Below are 18,106 nucleotides of genomic sequence, written 5' to 3'. Positions count from 1 at the left end.
TCCCAATAAGCAAAGTCAATGGGGAAACCAACAAGGAAGGTTGTAAGTCACTCTGGTCAGTCATTCCTGTTCCCACCACTTTTCCTCTTGAGGAGCTCCTGAGTGGCAAGATGAATGCAGACCCTGGGTATGCAGGCTGCCACCCACTAGCTGGCACTCACTCTCCACCTCCTTGCCTTTCTGTGCTTATGCCACACTGCACCAACCATCTGGGCCTTCCTGCATTCATGATACGCCAAAAACGTCCTCTCTTGTGTCTTCCCCCACTTCGTATCACTCACCTACCCACTGTGTTGCTTGTGAGCTGCCTAAGGAAAAGCGTACTATGACAGGAATTTACAACTTCCTGCCAACTTTCCCATTTGCTGATTGGAAGCTGGCAGGAATTCACAAGTTCTGGTCACGTGTCACTTAATGATCCATGGCAATTGCTTGTAATGACAACTGGTACCTCTGGGATTGCCATTGCTAAGCAATGTGATTACCTGGCATCGAATTTTATGCCCAAATTACTTAATGTCAGGAATTCCTGTTCCCAATTACTAAAGTTTAGGCAAGAATTGCATATTTTATCTATACTTCATTGAAAACAACTTATTTTATAAGTGAAGGCACTACTAATTCAGGTATGTTCAACCTTTTGATTTGCCTGGGCTGCATTGAATGAAGAGGAATTGCCTTGGGCCACATATAAATTATATAGTTAATGTGTATACTGTATATAACAAATTTCAAAAATCTTGTTGGGCTGCATTACTAGCTGCCCAAGGCCAAATGCAACCCCGTGGGATGCAGGTTGGACACACCTGCACTAGAGCTGGTATGTCAGCTAGAACAGGCTACTGCTTTTTTCTATTTTATGTGCCATTTTCAAAAGCCTTTTCTTTGAGGTTTTTTTCTGCATTCTTCTTCTTTTTTTTTTTAAGAATCCATTGTTCCTACCGAGACAAATCAGTCCGAGCAGCCCTAAGATTGATTGCATACCAGAAGGCTGACAATAGGTAGTGTGCATGGAGCAAAGGAACACAACGGATGCAATGGCACAACAAAGAATAGCAATAAAAAAAATGTAAAAAGCTTAATGCTGCATTATAAAATATTGTTTCCTTTTTCTGCACACTGGCTTTGTAGCCAAGCCATTGTTTATTTTCGGTACCTAACCTGCCTACAGAGATGTCAGCAGGGAAATAGATGCACAGTTTTTTTTAAAAAAAGTAAGCTGCTCGTTCTAATCTGCACACACTTAATTCATCCTACTTTGCATGCTGCTCCACGCAGTCTACTTCTTGCCATATAAGGACTCTGTGGCATCTTCCCGCAGCACCCTGCCTCTCTTGAAAACAGCCCAAAATGGCTTTGTTATCTTCCATATCTATGCTTTAGGCCCCATTCTGTTCTGGCTTCTATGTACCACAGCATTCGTTTCCTACATTCATGCCTTCCTGCAGGTAAGTCAAATTCAGGTTCTTCACTTCTTTCTCCATCTCCCGAAAAGATTCTCTTTATTTGATGCCGCTTCTATTGTTGCTGCCTCACACCCTCTCCCTCCCCCCTGCCCCATTCCCAGACAAATAAAAGGAAGAGAATGAACAAACAATTCTGTTTGGAGATTATTGTTTTTAAAATGTAATAAATTTAATGGCAAAACAAAGTAAACATGTTGATTGGAATTCTGTTTAAAATATTCTGCATATAGAAACCCGAAGAGAATCCTCAATGTCTCTTTTACGCCTTTTCTTTAACATGTTCTCAGAATTCGCAACAGGACGCTGTATGCAATGTTTTTACTATTAAAAGGAAGCAATATATTTGTTGCAGTTTGCATTATGATTCCAGCTATCACTAGACTCTGAGTATAACTCCATACAGGGTTCAGTCATTGGGTACGTAGCTGCAATAAGTACAGGGGTGATTCATAGCACTTCCTGTGTAAACATCCTTCAGAATATGCAATTTCAGTATAGGTTTTACCTGTGTTTATTTTACCTTTCTATTTTCTTTCTATCAGTTATTAATCATCCATGACTAAACTATTTATTCCATCATTTTATACGAGATGTTCCACATTTTATCTTAAAATTTATGTTATACTTTCAATCAGTGGTTATATATATCTGTATTGTTTTATATCAATCTATTAGATTTCTATCACAAAATTATCTAGTCTATTATATTACCATGCCTTTTTATCCAACCATTGATAAAACAAATCCCATATCATATAAAATTGCTTATCTTCTTGTTCTCTAACTTCAAATGTCAGTTTACTCATTTCAGCACAGTCCATAATTTTTTGATAACTTCCTCCTGCATTGGTATTTTGTCATTTTTCCAGTTCTTCATAAATACAATTCTAGCTGCTGTTAAGACATTTACAATCAAATATTTCAGTTCTTTATTGTATATGTCTGGTATGACTCCCAATAAAAAGATCTCTGGTTTAAAGTGTATATGCTGTTTTATCATTTTTTCCAACCATGTGTGGATTTTAGTCCAATATTTCTTTGCATCTGAACATGTCCACCGCATATGGTAATATGAACTAGGTATCTGATTACATTTCCAGCATTTATCCAATTTATTCTTAAACATTCTCGCAAGTCTCATCAGGAGTAGGTGCTACCTGTAAAACATCTTATACTAATTTTCTCTATATGCACTTGACATTGTCATTTTATAATTTTGAGACCACAATTTTTGCCTTTTTTCCAAATCAATCCCATATCCAAAATTCCCCCCCCCAAGCAATCATCGTTTCTTTAACTTGTTCCTTCTCCAATTTAAATTCTAATAGATATCCATAAAGTTTTTTAATTACCTTTTCATCAGTACCCATCAACATTTTATCTAAGTCAGTCAACTTATCATAAATACCTTCTGCCTTGGAGTCTTTATCAAACCTAAATTGTATTTGCAAATAAGAAAACCAATTCATTTTTACACTTTGTTCTTGCAACGTTTGCATAGATTTAAGTTCACCCTTTTCATTCAATAACTCCCCATATCTAACTGTTTGTTCCTTTTTATATATTGTTGGATAAGAAAAAGCTTCAATAGTTGATATCCATGTTGGAATTTTTAAGTAATATTGTCTTTTAATCTTCTCCCAGTTCCAAAACCTCACGAATATAATGTCTTCTAAAATACCCCTGTGTTTTAGTTCCCTTATACCAGAGAAAGGCATGCCATCCCAGCAGCAAGTTGTGGCCTTCTAAAGACAATAATCTACCATTCCTTAGTATTATCCATTCCTTTACCCACATCAAATTAGTCGCCTGGTAATACAGTTCCCAATTGGGCAAGGCAAACCCTCCTCTTATTCTTGCATCTTGTAACAGCTTTAATTTTATTCTTGCTTTTTTACCCTGCCAAATATATTTCAACACAATTCTATTTAAATCTTCAAAAAACTCTTTCCCTAATCAAATAGGAATTGTCTGGAATAAATATAAAACTCTAGGCAGTATATTCATCTTAATTGTGGATATTCTCCCAATCAATGATAGTTGCAATTTTTCCCATTTCATCAGGTCTGTCGCAATCTGCTGTTTGAGTTTAACATAGTTATCTTCTCTTAGGGTACTGCATCTTGGTGTAATATAAATCCCTAAATATTTAACCTTGTTTGTGACCTGTATTTTTAAGGTTTCTTCCAACTCTTTCTTTTGTTAACATATTCTTTGTTAATATCTTTGTTTTGTCTTTATTTATTCTCAGACCTGCTACTTTTCCATATTCTTCTATTTTTTCTATTAATTTGGGTGTTGTTTCCATTGGGTCTTCTAATATAAATACCAGGTCATCTGCCAAAGCTTGCAATTTATACTCCTTTTAAATTTTCATTCCTTTTATTTCTTTTTCTTCTCTGATATTCCTGTTTAACACTTCCAATGTTAGCACAAACAGCAGAGGCGACAATGGACGGCCTTGCCTTGGAGGGAACTGCTTTGTTGAGGTCATGGTGTTAGGTCTTTTATTCTACTTAGAATTGTCATGTTTACAGATTCTGAATCTAGGGGTGGCATCTGGGAATGGAAGAGTTTACTGCCACCATGACTTAAAAATCAAAAGCACTCAGAGCAATGTGCAGTTTAACCTTCCTTTTTCACCTCCTTTTATATTAAAAGCTATACTTCTTCTGCATGTCTGCATATTCACCTGTTGGTCTTTCAATCTGTTGGCCTGAGGAAGGTGAGGCTTCATTCAAAATCCAAGAAAGAAAACAGACTCCACTGTTTTTTTAGAAAAGGACTTTTACTGAAAATTGATATGGTATCATCAGAAGAATACAAGATCTGAGGCAATAGGCACAAAAATCATATTTACAAAGTTATGCCAAAGTTTCCACCCCCGATAGTTCAAACTGGCCATCCAATCTGAGATTTGTATAATATCATGTGGGGCATCTTCAAGTGGTGTTTGAGACACCTGACACTCCAGGATGGTTGTCCTTGGCCTGAACAGATAAAAGTCTACAGCTGAGCAGTAAGCAAGTAAGCATAGTCAAAAACATCCCAAGTTTTACATTTCACCATGTCAAGCATCCAGCATTCTCCCACCCCACCCCCAACTAGGTCCAATTAATCTTCCCTCCCACTGTTTCTATGGCAGTAGGAAAGATAAGCAGAGGAAGGATTCTTGAAGGCTGACAGATAGTACCAGTAGTGCACAAATGGTGATGTGAAAGAAAATCCGCAACTCTCTTGCTTTTTCTGTCCTCTTGGCTCATAAAGTTTTATTTAGGATTGGCCTTACCATGAAACAAAGCCATTTTGGTTTGAGGTGGTCTATGTGTAAGTGGAGGAGGAATGGGAGGGGAGAGACTCCAGAAGGACACAGAGTGTGGAAATTTGCTGTGATTCTGGTGTGTATGTATTTTGTCTGTTCTAGATGCACTGAAATAGTGGAGTGCCATGTTGGAGGAAGAGACCACAAAAGATGTAACAGGCAGACAGGAGAGCTGGTGAATGGGAATAAGAGAACTATCTTTAACCATTTATACTATTTTTACACAATTGTACTTTATATTTTGGGATAATAGTTTAGTAGGTTTTTCTTACACAATCAAGAATAGCGCAGGTATAATCACTGTCTTCTATTACTTTTACATGCAATATATATATAACATTTACGTAATTTTTCATACAACTTCTAATCCAACTCTCTGCCCAGGAAGCAGACTCTATACCAGGGGTGTCAAACTCATATTATCATGGCGGCGTCACATGATGTATCGGGACTTTTTTTCCCTTCACTGTCCCTTTGCAAACAAATGTACATTTCCACAAAATGTTTCCTGAATTCTGGATCTTTAATTAGTATTGGTTTTCAATTCCACTATCTCATAACAACTTCTGCTGCCTAATTTGTCATTACTATAGAGACAGCAAAGTAGACTAAGAAAGAAGCAAAGTTTTCGAAGGCAAGCCTAGACATTACATACATGGTACTGAAACATTACTCTTTTTGTGGTGTCAAATAAGGTTTTAAAATATTTCTTTGGGAACTCTTTGACAAGGTCCAGAAAATAAATTTTGCCAAAGCCGCAGACAGCAGAATAATTGGAGTCTGCTTAGTGTTCGTCTCTTTCAAGTCAAAATTCTACCGAACAATTATATTGGTGGGAAAGGAAGGAAGGAAGGAAGGAAGGAAGGAAGGAAGGAAGGAAGGAAGGAAGGAAGGAAGGAAGGAAGGAAGATCAATGAATATTTGCCAATTATTTCCACCAAAGAAGGTCATGGGAGAAAATTGGCAACTTGTCATTGATCCTAAATGTACATTTGGCCATTTATAAGTCCATGTTCAGACAGTTAAATTTATACACAGACATAATACAACTGAACTGGAAATATAACAAATTAAATACATTAAAACTTCATATTTTATTGTATTTGCAAGTGATCTTTCATGAACATTACAGAATATAGAATACAGAATAACAGAGTTGGAAGGAATCTTGGAGGTCTTCTAAACCAACTCTCTGCCCAAGAAGGAGACTCTGTACTAGGGATGTCAAACTCGCGTCATCATGGCAGTGCCACGTGATGTATCGGGATTTTTTCCCCTTCACTAAACTGGTCTGGAGCAGAGCCAGCAAGTGACACATCCGGCCCATGGGCAGAGAGTTTGACAGCTCTGTTCTAAACCAATCTCTTCTTTAAAACCTCCAGTGTTAGAGCACCCACAATTTCTGAAGGCAAGCCATTCCAGTTCCATGAGTAATTCTCACTGTCAGGAAATGTCTCTTTAATTCTAAGTTTGCTTTCTCTTTGATAAGTTTCTAGCTGTTATTTCTTGTCTTGCACTCAAGTGCTTTGGAGAATAGATTGTCCCTCTCTTCTTTGTGACAGCCTTTCAAATATTGGAACTCTGCTTCATGTCACCCCTAGCCTTTCTCTTCAGTAGATTAGACATACTGGTTCCTGCAACAGTTATGTGTTTTTGCCTCCAGACCCCTAAACATCATTGCTGCTCTTCTCTGTAGTCCATGAACCAAAACATTCATAGCTGGACATATCATGCACCATTGTGCCGGAATACAAATCTCTATTAACATGGTGGCAAACATTAGACCATCTTCATGTTCAACTATTACAAAGTCTGCACTACTATTACTGTTAATCTTCTCATCACTCCTTATCGCCCATCCCCTCCCATTTGTGACTGTATGACTGTAACTTTGTCGCTTGTATCCTCACGATTTATATTGACTGTTTCCTAGTATGATTTGATTGCTTATTGTATCCTATGACTATCATTAAGTGTTGTATCTGATGATTCTTGACTCTTGACGAATGTATTTTTTCTTTTTATGTACACTGAGAGCATTTGCACCAAGACAAATCCCTTGTGTATCCAATCACACTTGGCCAATAACGAATTCTATTCTATTCTATGTGTCATTCCACCCCCACCCCCACCCCCACTTTATGACACTGGACAGCATAATTAGAACATGATCTTACAATTGTATATATACCTGTTTGGTTTTGCTAATGGGTATGCACTTGTTTATATTTATGGCAAGAAAAAAAACTACGTAGATGGAAGGATGGAAGAGAAGTTCAACTCAATGAACTGCCAAGTACATTTCCCAAATGTAGATATGATTGGAAATACAGTTATGTGCTAAAATTGAAATTTTTCAATTCAGATATTGAAAAGGTATAATAATTAGTAAAAAGCACATTGTTTTGGGGAACACAACTTGCAAAAATGTCCATACAGTATATAAAAAAAAATAAGAGCAACATATTCAATAAAGCTATTGTAAGGGATTTTAATTAAAAAAAAAAAACCTCCGGGGAAGGAAGGCACTTCATTTACAACTAGAGACTAGAGATTGTGTCCCTGCAATATCCCAAATTCTTTCTGACTTGAACACTGCTCCATTACTGTGATAATCTTGCATTGATATGGCACTCATAGGGCCAGAGAAAAAACAGTAAGGGTCCCTAGCTAGTGATTGTGATTGGCCAGCTGTTGATTTAAATAAGAAAAAAAGAAAGAAAGAAAGAAAGAAAGAAAGAAAGAAAGAAAGAAAGAAAGAAAGAAAGAAAGAAAGAAAGAAAGAATCTGTATGAAAAATTTAACCCAGTACTTGAGAATTCTGTCTAAATACTCAAGTCCAACCCCTTATCAAAGGATTGAGGGCCCAATGAAAGAAGGGGATAACAGAGAATAAGGTGGCTGGATGGAGTCACTGAAGCAGTCAGCATGAGCTTAAATGGACTCCTGAGGTTGGTAGAAGACAGGAAGGCCTGGAGGAACATTGTCCGTGGGGTTGTGATGGATCAGACATGACTTAGCAATTAACAACAACAACCCCCTATCTCTGAGCAACCCGCTCTCCCTCAATGTTGGTAGAGTCAGAACTGTTTTGCAAAAATGGAGAAAAGACTTTGCCAGTCACTAAATATTTTATTTCCAGCTTGTGTGGCATAGCACAAACATCTCAGAGTCCTTTTGGATTAGAGAGGCATATAACTCCAGTAAATACATGAAATAATTTTTTCAGCACAGTTGTCCAAAGTTATGAACATGTATTTAGAGATGGCTTAGGATTCTTTTTAGCAGGATGTCCATCTTCAAACTGATCCACAGAAATTTACCCACGTGCACGCATACATGAATCTGTTCTTCATAAAATGTACTTTTCATATTCAATGGATCTGTTCATAATAATATGTCTTCATCTGGTAAAAGTTCTGCATGTGACCTAGTATAAACAGACCTAATTTGAAACAGGAGATGTCCTAATCTAATTTTCTTGGAACATCACATCATGCTGAAAACAAACACAGCCCCCCCACCACCACCACCCCCAAAAAAAACAAAAAAAACACACCACACAATTTCCAAGGAAACAAGGGGAGATGTTTTATACGGTATTATTGCACACAAATTAATTTTGATTTTTTTTATTTTGAATGTTCACTCCAGATAAAGAACATTTGTACATTAGAATCACAAAGAAAATCAAGAACACTGTGAACAATCCAAAAATTACAAACCAGCCAGTGATATAGAAACTAATATTCTGAACAAATCTTTTCCTCTGGTTTCTCAGAAAATTAGATCTTCTTTGAAAAACATTTCTATTTTTACTTCATTCTTATTTCTTTAGAAAGTTTTTATGGCAGTTTTGAAGTTAGGTTGTTATAAACAGATCGAGGAGGCAACAATATGTTATTCTCTTCTTTTTCTATTATACTTCTTTCCATTTCTTTGCTGTGTCTCTGATTACATATATTCCCTGTCTGAAAAAGGGCCATGTGATTTCATAATGTCTTCCCTTAGAATTTAACCATAACATAGGAAATCAGAACGATTGAATATTAATTAAAGGAACTGGGTACATTTTGCCTAAAGGAGATAAAGATATGCAGACTACTCTATAGCAATCTTCTAATACTTTAAGGACTGTGATAGCAAAGAAGGTATAGATTTATTTTCCATAGCATCTGAGATTAAGAAAAGACTCAGTGGGTGGGAGCTTCACACATGGAGATCCAAACTCATAATAAGAAGGAATGTTATGGAGCTGAGAATTATTATGAAGGAGAAGCCTCCTGGAGCTGTGAGTGCTCCATCACTGGGGGTTTTCAAACAAAGATTGGAGAGGCATTTATCTTGGATAGTAGGTGGATTCCAGTGCAGGGCTTAGACAATGTGATAAAATGGCTGTACCTAGTTGCTCAAATTTTCAAAATAAATGCAGTGTTATTGAACACGAATGAAAGATGGAAGTTTTCAGACTGATATAAATAACTTAGATAAGCCTCAGCTACGCATAATTTTGAAGGGCTGGCCCAAGTTCTTTGGGATTCTGAATTAGAAAATCCTATTGGAACTTACTCATCTGTTAATATACAGGTAGTCCTTGACTTATGACCATTCATTTAATGATGGTTCAAAAATTATGACAGCCTTGGAAAAAGTGACCTATGACCTATCCTCAAAGTTACAGCTATCAATATTCACCCTGAAGTCATGTGGTTTCAATTGAGGCTCTTGGTAATCAGCTTACATTAATGACAATTGCAACATCTTGCAATTATGTAGTTGTGATTTGCAATCTTCCCAGCCAGCTTCCAACAAATAAAGTCAACTGGAGAAGCTGGATTCACTTAACAATCATGTGATTTGCTTAATGGTAGTGGTAAAAAAAATGGTCATAAAATCAGGTCAATGATGATGATCATGATGATGCACTTAAAGATTACATCATTCTGATTACAATTGTGGTCATAAGTCAAGGACTATCTGTAAGCGCATATTAAATGTTCTGCTATTAAAAAAAATCAAAAACTGCATTTTGCTGTTGCCCAAGTCTGTATAAAGATAAGATCAGTTTTGTAAACTTGCTGATCCATTGATGAGTTTGTTTTCTTTCTCTGTTTTTCATAAGGTCAACCCAAATAAAAACATACTCTTGGGACAATGCCCAGGTTATTCTGGTCGGCAATAAATGTGACATGGAAGAGGAACGTGTAATCTCTGCGGACAGAGGCAAACATTTAGCAGAGCAACTTGGTAAGAAAAGTCCTGACAGCAGGGAATTCTGCAAACCATTCTGGAGAAGATTTGCCCAACCTTCTCCTCCCTATTTGTCTAAATAGAACTTCTGGAAAGGGTTTATACATGTACAGTGTAATGTGCCTAGTTCTCTTGATAGCCAAGAAAATGAACTGAACAATATATGACTGTCAAAATAGATCAAAACATATATAACTTCCAATATATGTGAAGTTAGTTATTTGACAGGGGTGTGATTCTAATCTTCTGTGCCATGCTATGCTGCTATTTTTCAAAAGGAATACAGTGTGTAATAAAGATCCAGATAAAGAGATATTGAATGTCTGAGACAAAATTCCATATGGTTGGGTGCAGATTATTTGGAGTATTTTCTCCTCCCATGAATAGTTGTCTAGTACTTAATCTTCATCAGAAGAACTTTCCAATGTATCTCATTCAACAAATATGGTAGAGGAAGATTCTCAGTATAGATGTGTATTCTTTGTGTAATGGAGGATCGATAGCAGAAGTGGTGGAACTTGTGTTCTTGTCCCCATTTTTCCCAGTGGGTTTTAATTACAAAGGGGATCATGATGCCTGACTGTCATCTCTTGCCCCTAATTCTGGCTGACTTCTGTTTAACAAAAGAGCTTTGACGTCCATCAGTATTTTTCTTGAGAGAAAGGGAGGTTTGAAGACAGTGTTGATCTGCCCACTCCTTAAGAATTTCACCCTGGATTCAGTGAATATAAATAATTCCCATTCTATCTCTACCTCCCCTTCTTGGAAGAGTAACAGAAACTGAGGTGGCTGCAGTTACTGAGGGCTTTGGTGGCTACAAATGATTTTAACTACCTAGAATCTAGTTGGAATAAAGTGGTGCACTCCAGAGGTGGCATTCAGCAGGTTCTGACCAGTTCTGGAGAACCAGTAGTGGAAATTTTGAGTAGTTCGGAGAACCAGCAAGTACCACCTCTGACTGGCCCCACCTCCATCTATTCTCTGCCTCCCGAGTCCCAGCTGATCGGCTGGGTCTTCTTTTGTTGCCCTGCACAGGAGAACAGAGCTGGAAAGCAGGTTAGTGGGGTGGGAATGGAGATTTTACAGTATCCTTCCCCTGCCACGCCCACCAAGCCATGCCCACAGAACCAGTAGTAAAAAAAAAATTGAATCCCACCACTGTTATATATAACTTTGCTTTTAAAGGATTGATGTTGGAATGGTTCTGCTTATAATTGTACAAGAGCAGGGAAAATGACTTTGATGGAGATCTTTGGGAACAGTTACATAAGGAAAAAGGGCTGAAGCATTTTATAAGTTCACAAAGAATAAGATAACATTCAGATATAATTCAGGTAAACATGTATCTAATTCATTGAAGTATAAGAAGAAAAAGGAAGAACAGCATGATCTGATTTGCAAAATTCTGCAGATGCTCACCAGCATGTCGTCTGGGTCAGAACAAGACCCTTGTTAAATGAACTGTCATTAAGTGGAAGACTAGATGTATACTATATTTACCTTACTGATTTCCTTAGTTCTTTCACTTACCGTTTACCGTTTTCAGCTACTGCTCCATAAACCTTATTCACAAGAGAAATGATTAAAGTTTGATGATATCAGTGTTTTTGGTCTGTTTCACCAGGTTTTGAGTTCTTTGAGACAAGTGCCAAGGACAACATCAACGTCAAGCAGACTTTTGAACGGCTTGTGGATATCATCTGCGACAAAATGTCTGAAAGTCTGGAGACCGATCCTGCTATTGCTGCTGGTAAACAGAATACAAGACTAAAGGAGACCCCTCCACCACAGCAACCCAATTGTGGCTGTTAATAACATCGCTGTCAACTAAGGCAACTCCAGTGTGTTCTTTGGCCAATAGAGTATTTACCTTGGTCTATATGCCTTTATTTATAATGTCTTACTGGTTCATTTCAGAGGAGTGTGCCTCTTCTTTAATGTCCACTTCTGGTAAAAGATGTATTCAGAGTTACAAATGTGTAAAGAAAGGACACTCTAATTTCTCTGCATTTGGCTTCAACACTTAGATGGCTGCTTGTCTTCTCCGTGACCTTTCCTTTCTTCCTTCTAAATCTATCGCTGCTTCAGCTGGTGCTGTGACCTTCGTCACAAATTCTGTCTGGTTTTGACTCTTCCGTCACCCGTTTTCAGTTATTGCTGTTTGTTCTAGGGCGATGACCAAGTAGTTCAGAAATAGGACTTCTATTATTCAGCATTCTGCATCAATGTAAAAAGTGCTGAAGTGTAGCAATGCGATCCTGCAAATGCAGCCGTAAGTAGTCCTCAACTTATAACCACAATTGCAACCGGAACTTCCATTGCAAGGAGATGCAGTCGTTAAGGGAGTTGTGTCCAATTTTATCAACCTTCCCCCCCCCCCCATGGTCATTAAGTGCGTCATGTGGTCATTAAGCAAATCTGGTTTTGCCCATTGACTTTGCTTATTGGAAGCCTTCTGGGAAAGTCACAAATTGTGATTAGGTAACCGTGGGAAGCTGCAACCATTATAAATACATGCCGGTTGCCAAGTGCCTGAATTTTGATCATGTGACTGCAAGGACGCTGAGGCAGTTGTAAGCGCAAGGACCAGTTGTAACTTTGAATAGTTGTTCAACTAATGGTCATAAGTTGAGGACTACCTGTGTATTAGCTAGATAACTTGCCAGAAGATGAGTGGCTCTATGTGATAGGGACCTAGCACGTTTAGAGAAATCATATCATAATTATTTATCCCTAAATAATTACAAGCATGCATGCCATGCTCTGATTGTCATCATGAGGTCTCCTACACAAAGCCAACATACTCAAGTTCAGAAATAGGTTTTGCAAAAGTCTGCTGCCTGCCTACTTCTAATTGGATTTTTTTATCATTAGCACTGATTATCTGGCAAGATCTCATCCATCATTAGATCAGAATTTGTCCATGCAGTCCTTCTAAAACCTTAGATGCAATTCCAAGAATCCTTCCAAAAATTTCCATCATATTATGATTCTTAATGTGACTGAAAATTATTAAATGCTGTACATCTAGGGCAATTTCATTGCTTGCATGTTTTTCATTATCATTCAGTTAAAATGATATTAAATTTAATGTTTGTTCTAGTTGCCCATTTCTTAGGTCTGGTCCACCGATTAATTGTAGTTCACCATAGAATCCCAAATACAGTCGACTCAGAGCCAAACTGGCAACTCTAAAAATTGGGGTAACTACTGGAATCCTGACACAAACACTATTGTACAGACCTTATTTAGATCATATTTATGCAACATTTAATTCAGTTTCATAAAAAAAAACTGATATATATTCTGTACTGATCACATGAAGACAATTGTTAAGAAAGATAGACAGTTTGGATGAGGTCTGTATGAAGCAGACAAAATCCTGTTTAAATTGTTGATGTGATTCAAGGAAAATTGACCCAATTTTATTCCAATGCTCAAGTCAAATTAATTATGTTTATTCAAGTTGAAATTTAGAAAATATTTGGCGAAAACTTCCAAATCATCTGAAAAGATTTAGAGAATTCCAATCTGATCCAATTAGTAGAACTGACTGTTTCCTGTTTAATTTGGGAAATAAGTTTAATTCAGATATCCAGATGCAAATAATAGAATGTAACAGGGATTTTTTTTCCCCATAGTACCTCTTCTCATTAGAGAAAAGGAGAGAGCAAGATTCTATCTGCAGATATCTGGATTCTTATAGCCTCTAAGGAGGCTGCAAAAAAAATATTGTGAGATTTCAGCATTTTTGCATATTATCTCAGGGGATTTGACCTGGGGCATTTAAAAAAAAACCCATTAAAAATAGGGATTTACACTATCATATGAGATGCACAATGGTACCTGACATCAAAGCAGGTGCTGCCCCCTACTTGCACTACATAAAATACTTTTCCAAAACAGTTTGTATGTTTGTTTCCATATCAAACATAGATATATAAAATTAAATGCAGTCAATCTTTAAAGGGCTTAGCAAGTTCATTCAAAACAACTCTTCACACGTACATATAATACCTGAATAATATAAACTGCAGGTAGTAGAAACAAATAGCATCAACACATGAGGAGCATAATAAGAGGAAAGTGATTTAGATGTCTTTTCATATCATTTTATCAACATGGAATCTATGGTCTTTAAATGCTTTTTTTAAATATTGTCCCTATGGAATAAACTTGGTCATGAGAGAGTAGATCATTAAACCTTTTAGTTTTCTAAAAGTGCAGCAAAAAGTTATCAGCATGATGATGCTGAAAATATCTGCAGTGATCCTATTTTACAGTGGTAGTCATTTATTAATTGATTAGTCTTACAGACATATCAAAGACTGTCACAGTAGATTATACATCTCATGTTTCATTGCCGCAGAAGCTCTCCTACAAGTTTAGGTCAGCAGCTCCAACTTTTCCTTTTTTCCTTTATGTTTTGACCATTACATGGTCCTAAAACATTGTGAGGAGCCCAACTTACACACAAGAATCAGCAAGGTAGTAGCAGTGACTATAATGTGTCCATGGAACTCTTATGTGTTATAATATTTGATACATCTATTCTAAAGGAATATGACAGAAGACTCATCTAGTGAAGGACTGCATTTCTGATTCCTGAAACTAGATTCCCTATTTCTCATGAGAAAGTCATTTTTCTGTTCTTACAAAACAAATTTTGTTTTCTCTTTCCATTCCACTTTCCATCCCCTAATATCATCAGGAGCTACATAAAAAGTCTTGACTGAATCATTAGCTTTTAGCAATAATTTGACCCTGATTATTTTCTTGCAACTTTTAAGAAGATTATCTGAATTTTGATAGTTTCTGATTACTATTATTATTATTAACAACATTAGTAGCAACAAGATATTCAATGATCACAAAAAATAGACTTATCAAATGATTATAAATCTCTGGATGAATTTACCAGGGCAATGTGCCAAATATTTTAATTATAGTCCCCTGTGCCAAGATATTTACTTCACACTATGTTAATTAGTTCTGTTCCTGAAAGTAGGAAGTAATATTATCACATCTAGCATGTTCCATCTTCACCACTGCTTTGGATCAAAAGCCTTCAAATTAGTGTGGCTCCCAAATAAATATTAGATGTTTATCATTTTTTATTACATCATATTGTAAATATGGATTAAATTCCAAGTTGAACTATCAAGAGTAAAAGATAGAAATTAAAAATATAGTTAATTGCAAGGAAATATCTTCCATATATCTGATTGTTGTTGCTACAGAGGGAGAATAAGATTTAACCCAATGTATCCCATGTATAGGTGAATTTCTAGAATTTCTGTCCAACACAACCATGGATGCATATTATCAAGGGAGGCATATCTATTTAGCCCTGCTATTTATATATGTGTGACATATTGTGAGACATATATACATATAAAAATACCCTTACTATTAGCCTCTCCCTTTTTGTTTCCCACTTCAAATTGGTGCCCAGATAATTAAAATGTGTGCATCTGGGACTAAGCTCCTTAAATGCTAAGAGACTATTATAAAAGCATGCAATACATAATAAGGAGCATTTGGACATTCAATGTCCATACTTTTTACATAGTTCAGTCAACCCTTACACCACTACTATTGTCTTCTGGCCCAAATGTTTCAAAGAATCCTTTGATTTGGCCTCTTTGGGCCCATTAATATATTTCGTTAGGTAGAAACTATGTTGTGAAGGAGGAGACTTTTACTCTAGAATAAGTGCAAAAATCTAATTCAAATCAAAACTTAAGAGAAGGAGAGAGAAAATTATTTTTATCCACTGTGGTCCTGATGTGACCATCAATTTCTGCAATTTATATAGCCAAGTAACAACTTTGGGCCAGGATAAACTACAGCAAAGGGGCTGGTTAGGATTGGAATGTAGAAATTAGCTATTTTTTAAAAAGTGAATGTCATTTAGACTCAATGGAAGTGGTAAATATGTGTGTAAGTTGCGCCACTTCAGCCTGTAGGTGGAGGCTTTTATATGCATGATATTTACAATTTTTCCTAATATACATAATCTGGTATGCAACTTTCTGAGGTATATTATATGCATTCTGTGTACAAGTGGCATACATTACAAAGAAAGGCATAATCCAATGGATAAATTCTTTTCTGCAAATAAAGTGTAGGTTATTGATTCAAGTAAAGGTTATAGACCAAATAAAAATTTCCTCTGTCATTAGTTGAAACAATAGGAATGAGTTGGCTGGTTTTGTTATTCCATGATTCCTAGCGAACAACTTTCTCTAGACAGAATATTGTAAAGGCACTAAAATCATTTAAGAATATATATAACAAGATTACAAAAAATCAAACCAAAGTTTAGAAAATTGGATAAGTAACCAATATTTTGCTTCTTTATTGTTACAACAACATTGAGGTGGGAGATTGAGTGAGCAAAAAAGAGGAGGAAATGAGAAAAACAATGTTTAATCAAGAAATTTAATTAGGAAAATTGCAGTAAATCACATTCTTAAGTATTTTGCTCCCTACAGGAGCAAAAGATTTCTTCATAAAATTTCCTTTTGTAGGTAATTTTACCACAGATGTGTGAGTCAAACACTTACAATATACTGTATTGTCCATAAACACATGATACAAACAGAATCTATCAATGGTCTTACATATCTTATCAATAGATTGATAATTTGGGGTTTAAATTCACTTCATGAAATTACAAATGTGCTTTGTCCTTTTGTGCCATTAATTCAAGACAGCACATAAACAAAGAGCAAAAAAAGCCCACCTTATATATAAAACTGTTTGCTTGATATCCAAAATGCAGAATAGCTTGGTCTGTCCTTTCTGTCAAAATGTTTCCTTTCTCTTAGCTGCAATGTATGTGACTGTTAATGGAACCATTTATACTTTCATACTTAAACAGAGGGCTTTTCCAAATGATTAACAATGCAATGGAACATATTTTCTGCAGGATTAATTATCTATATTGGTAAAGTGCTTTCTAGCCAGGATTGTATATTTCCCTGACATTCAAGAAACTTCAGTTCCTGGAAAACTGAGATTCTTTTTCCAAGGTTATAGTGCTACCTGAATTACAAAGATATATTGTATATACCATAGATTCCTATATGATTGTGCTAATGACATCACAAAAGAAGAATGGCACAGGCAACTTACTGCTCTGGGTGGTGAGTTTGATTGGTCCATTGCTAAGGTAAGGAGAGAGCTTCCAGAGGAGCTACACATGATTAAACTCTTCTTCCCAATTCACTGCAAATATTTAAACCTTGCTTTGAAAGTTCTTCAAGGACTTTGCCTTGCCACTCTGAAATCATGTTCACTTCATGTAGCTAATCCTTATTTGTTAAGATCTGAGCATGCTTTCATCTTTCTTTAATACTCTCCTTCATGTTAAATGAGATGTTTTTGCATTATTGTGAACTTAATTAGCCTTCAATCCACTGCATGGTGCAGCCTCCCTTGACCCAACATCTTTCAGAGATGCTTGACTACAGCTACCATTCACCAGCAAGCAAGCATGCTGGCTGGAGAGTTATGGATATTTTAACCCAGTGCAACTCAAGGGCACCTGGTCAGGGATGACTGACATGGAATACTACCTGAATAGCTAGATCTACAGTATGTGGCCTTTCCAGAGCTTGAGTCTGAAAAATTCCATTTTTCTTTCTGGTCAGCTCAGCTCTGATACATTCAGCTGTACTGCCTGCACCTTACTTATTTTAAGAATGAAGTGCTGTGGTGCACTATGTTCACTGGAGTTTGCTCCTAACTTGCAACCTTTTTGGAATGTCATGGTTTCTAAGAAATGTAATGGTGGTGCAAGATTCATGTCCGTTGATGTCCGTTTTTTGTCAGTCATAGCTATTAGAGCTAGTTTTCAATGTAGATTGAAGTTTTGTTTTTCCTGTCAAGTACCAATATATTTTCATTTGAATATTGATCAAATGATGTAACTGCTTCTATGATGGCAAAATCTACATATATCCCCACCCAAATTGTGATAGAGACATCCAGTAAAATCTGGACTGGACTCTGAATTGTCATATATGAACCCATGTTGAACTGTCCCCAGCTTTGTCTGTTG

General features: G+C 36.5%; 1 protein-coding gene across 2 annotated transcripts in view; it reads left to right on the top strand.

Annotated features, from left to right (window-relative positions):
* RAB3C (RAB3C, member RAS oncogene family) overlaps positions 1–16,260 on the top strand; it is a 97,332-nt gene extending 81,072 nt beyond the window's left edge. For both annotated transcript variants that reach the window (XM_026714391.2, XM_087927259.1), the window contains exons 4-5: positions 9,911–10,035; positions 11,663–16,260. In XM_026714391.2, coding sequence (XP_026570176.1) covers positions 9,911–10,035; positions 11,663–11,850 — 313 coding nt within the window. In that variant the 3' untranslated portion in view covers positions 11,851–16,260. The remainder of the gene's footprint in view (positions 1–9,910; positions 10,036–11,662) is intronic.
* The last annotated feature ends 1,846 nt before the right edge of the window (positions 16,261–18,106 follow it).

Source organism: Pseudonaja textilis, chromosome 2 (genome assembly GCF_049901715.1).
Source record: "Pseudonaja textilis isolate UNSWEBS1 chromosome 2, rPseTex1.2, whole genome shotgun sequence".
NCBI classification, from domain to species: domain Eukaryota; kingdom Metazoa; phylum Chordata; class Lepidosauria; order Squamata; family Elapidae; genus Pseudonaja; species Pseudonaja textilis.
This window is presented reverse-complemented; position numbering and strand designations above follow the sequence as displayed.